The sequence below is a fragment of the Trachymyrmex septentrionalis genome, unplaced genomic scaffold (assembly GCF_001594115.1).
Source record: "Trachymyrmex septentrionalis isolate Tsep2-gDNA-1 unplaced genomic scaffold, Tsep1.0 scaffold17, whole genome shotgun sequence".
NCBI classification, from domain to species: Eukaryota; Metazoa; Arthropoda; class Insecta; order Hymenoptera; family Formicidae; genus Trachymyrmex; species Trachymyrmex septentrionalis.
Genome location: NW_017304864.1, coordinates 1,407,337 through 1,409,175, shown reverse-complemented (window position 1 = coordinate 1,409,175; position 1,839 = coordinate 1,407,337). Strand labels below are relative to the sequence as shown.

The 1,839-nt window shown below is 33.3% G+C and overlaps 1 protein-coding gene across 1 annotated transcript; it reads left to right on the top strand.

The window, feature by feature from the left end:
• The first annotated feature begins 501 nt into the window (after window positions 1-501).
• LOC108746393 (endocuticle structural glycoprotein SgAbd-8-like) lies at window positions 502-1,414 on the top strand. The gene is made up of 2 exons (XM_018483132.1): window positions 502-574; window positions 873-1,414. The coding sequence occupies exons 1-2, from the start codon at window positions 563-565 to the stop codon at window positions 1,260-1,262; spliced, it is 402 nt and encodes a 133-aa protein (XP_018338634.1). The 5' UTR covers window positions 502-562; the 3' UTR covers window positions 1,263-1,414.
• Window positions 1,415-1,839: the final 425 nt, after the last annotated feature.

Here is a 1,839-nt window from a genome sequence, read left to right as displayed (position 1 = left end):
TGAAATATATATTAAACTTATATATTATTAGTAGGATTTATTTTGAAAAAATTTTGAATAAATTTGATATTTGTGATAAACTTTCATAATAGATTTATGAATGGATATATAAACTTATAAAATATTTAAATTATTTAATATTTATATGCATAAATTAATATTTAAATACAGTATGTATTTTTCTGTCTGAATAAATTCTCTCAATCATTACGGAAGTTTAGATAGAAAAACAGTTTGAAAATTGGAAGCGAAAGAATTATCGAATGTGGTCTTTGATGTGATTTCTAAATTATATTCGACTTTCGTATAAAATTCGATAGACACTTGAAAAACACGAATATCATTTGAGAGGCACTATATTGCTATTTTTGTAATCATCTTACCTCACGCCCCGCTATCAATTTTATCGAGAAATGATGTAACATGCATATTTGTCAACATACCAGTCAGAAATTTATCAATAAGAGGGAGATCTTCGTATCTAACAGGTTTCTCGGCAATACTATATAAAAGGCGTCTCCTCAATTTCGATTTTATAACGGAATACACAGTGATCAGCATCATGAAGGCTCTGGTAAGTCTTAACAAAAGAAATAATGAAGAATTAATTCACACTATCATTAATTTTTTGTTTTTATCATACAATTTTTGAAAAATACTAAATGTTGTTCACACAGACAATCTGTTTTAAATTAGCTACTGTCAAGAATTACAAATGTTATAACAACGCAAGCGTATAATAAAATCTGAAATCAGTCATATTTTAATTAAAGAATATTGTGTAATCCATTTTATTCAAAATTCTATACTTCTTCTCCGAGATACTTCTTACAGTTTTAAATCAATCAGAAAAAAAAAACAATTTTTTTCAGACTGCTACACTTCTCTGCGTGCTCGCAGTGGCTGCATTTGCTGCACCCCCGAATTCTTTGCATGATACTTTCATCCCCATCGTAGCTTTGCAGCAGGACGGACCAAATGCTGACGGTTCATACAGCTACGGCTACCAGACCGGAAATGGCATCCAAGCACAGGAGCAGGGTCAGCTTTTCAATATCGCCAAAGACGAGGACGCTCTTCGCGTTCAGGGATCTTTCAGCTATACTGATGACAACGGCAGTCCCATCAGCCTGAGCTACAGCGCCGATGAAGCTGGTTTCCATCCTCAGGGCGAGCATCTGCCAGTTGCACCTCCGATCCCCTCTGCTATCCTGAGAGCCTTGGAGTACAATGCCCAGCATCCCGAGGAAGACAATCTGTAGAAACATCATAGTAACATACAGACCATTTAGACTGAAATTTACCAGTGATCCTTCGATCTTATAATCGTTAGTATCGTGCAAAATTATGTATATCTCCTACTGTTGATATAAAAGTACGCGAGGCGATGAAATATAATACACTTATTTAGATGAAGAATTCAAATCAAGAGAGAGACAAATTGCCAAATTAGGATGATATTTTTCTCTTATCTATTTCACAATACTATAGTCTCATTTGTCGTGCTCTCAAAATAGTAAATATATCAACAATTAAATATTAATCCAGTATCATTATACATATAATTACAATGAGTTAAAAATTTCATTGGAAATTAAACGTATCAACATTACGTGTAATGCCTATCACAATCTTTGGGCTTTAAATCTTTAGCTGCATTTATAATTCTAGCACATTCAAATAATTTAGCAAATTTCCTTTGGCGAGAGCGTTGTCTCAGGATTGAATTAGTGCAGTCAATTAGCACCTGCTGTTATTATTTAAGGACTATTATTAATTAAGGACTCGCGTAGCGCACATACTGTGTATACAAAACCACAACCGCAACGTTTATATTAA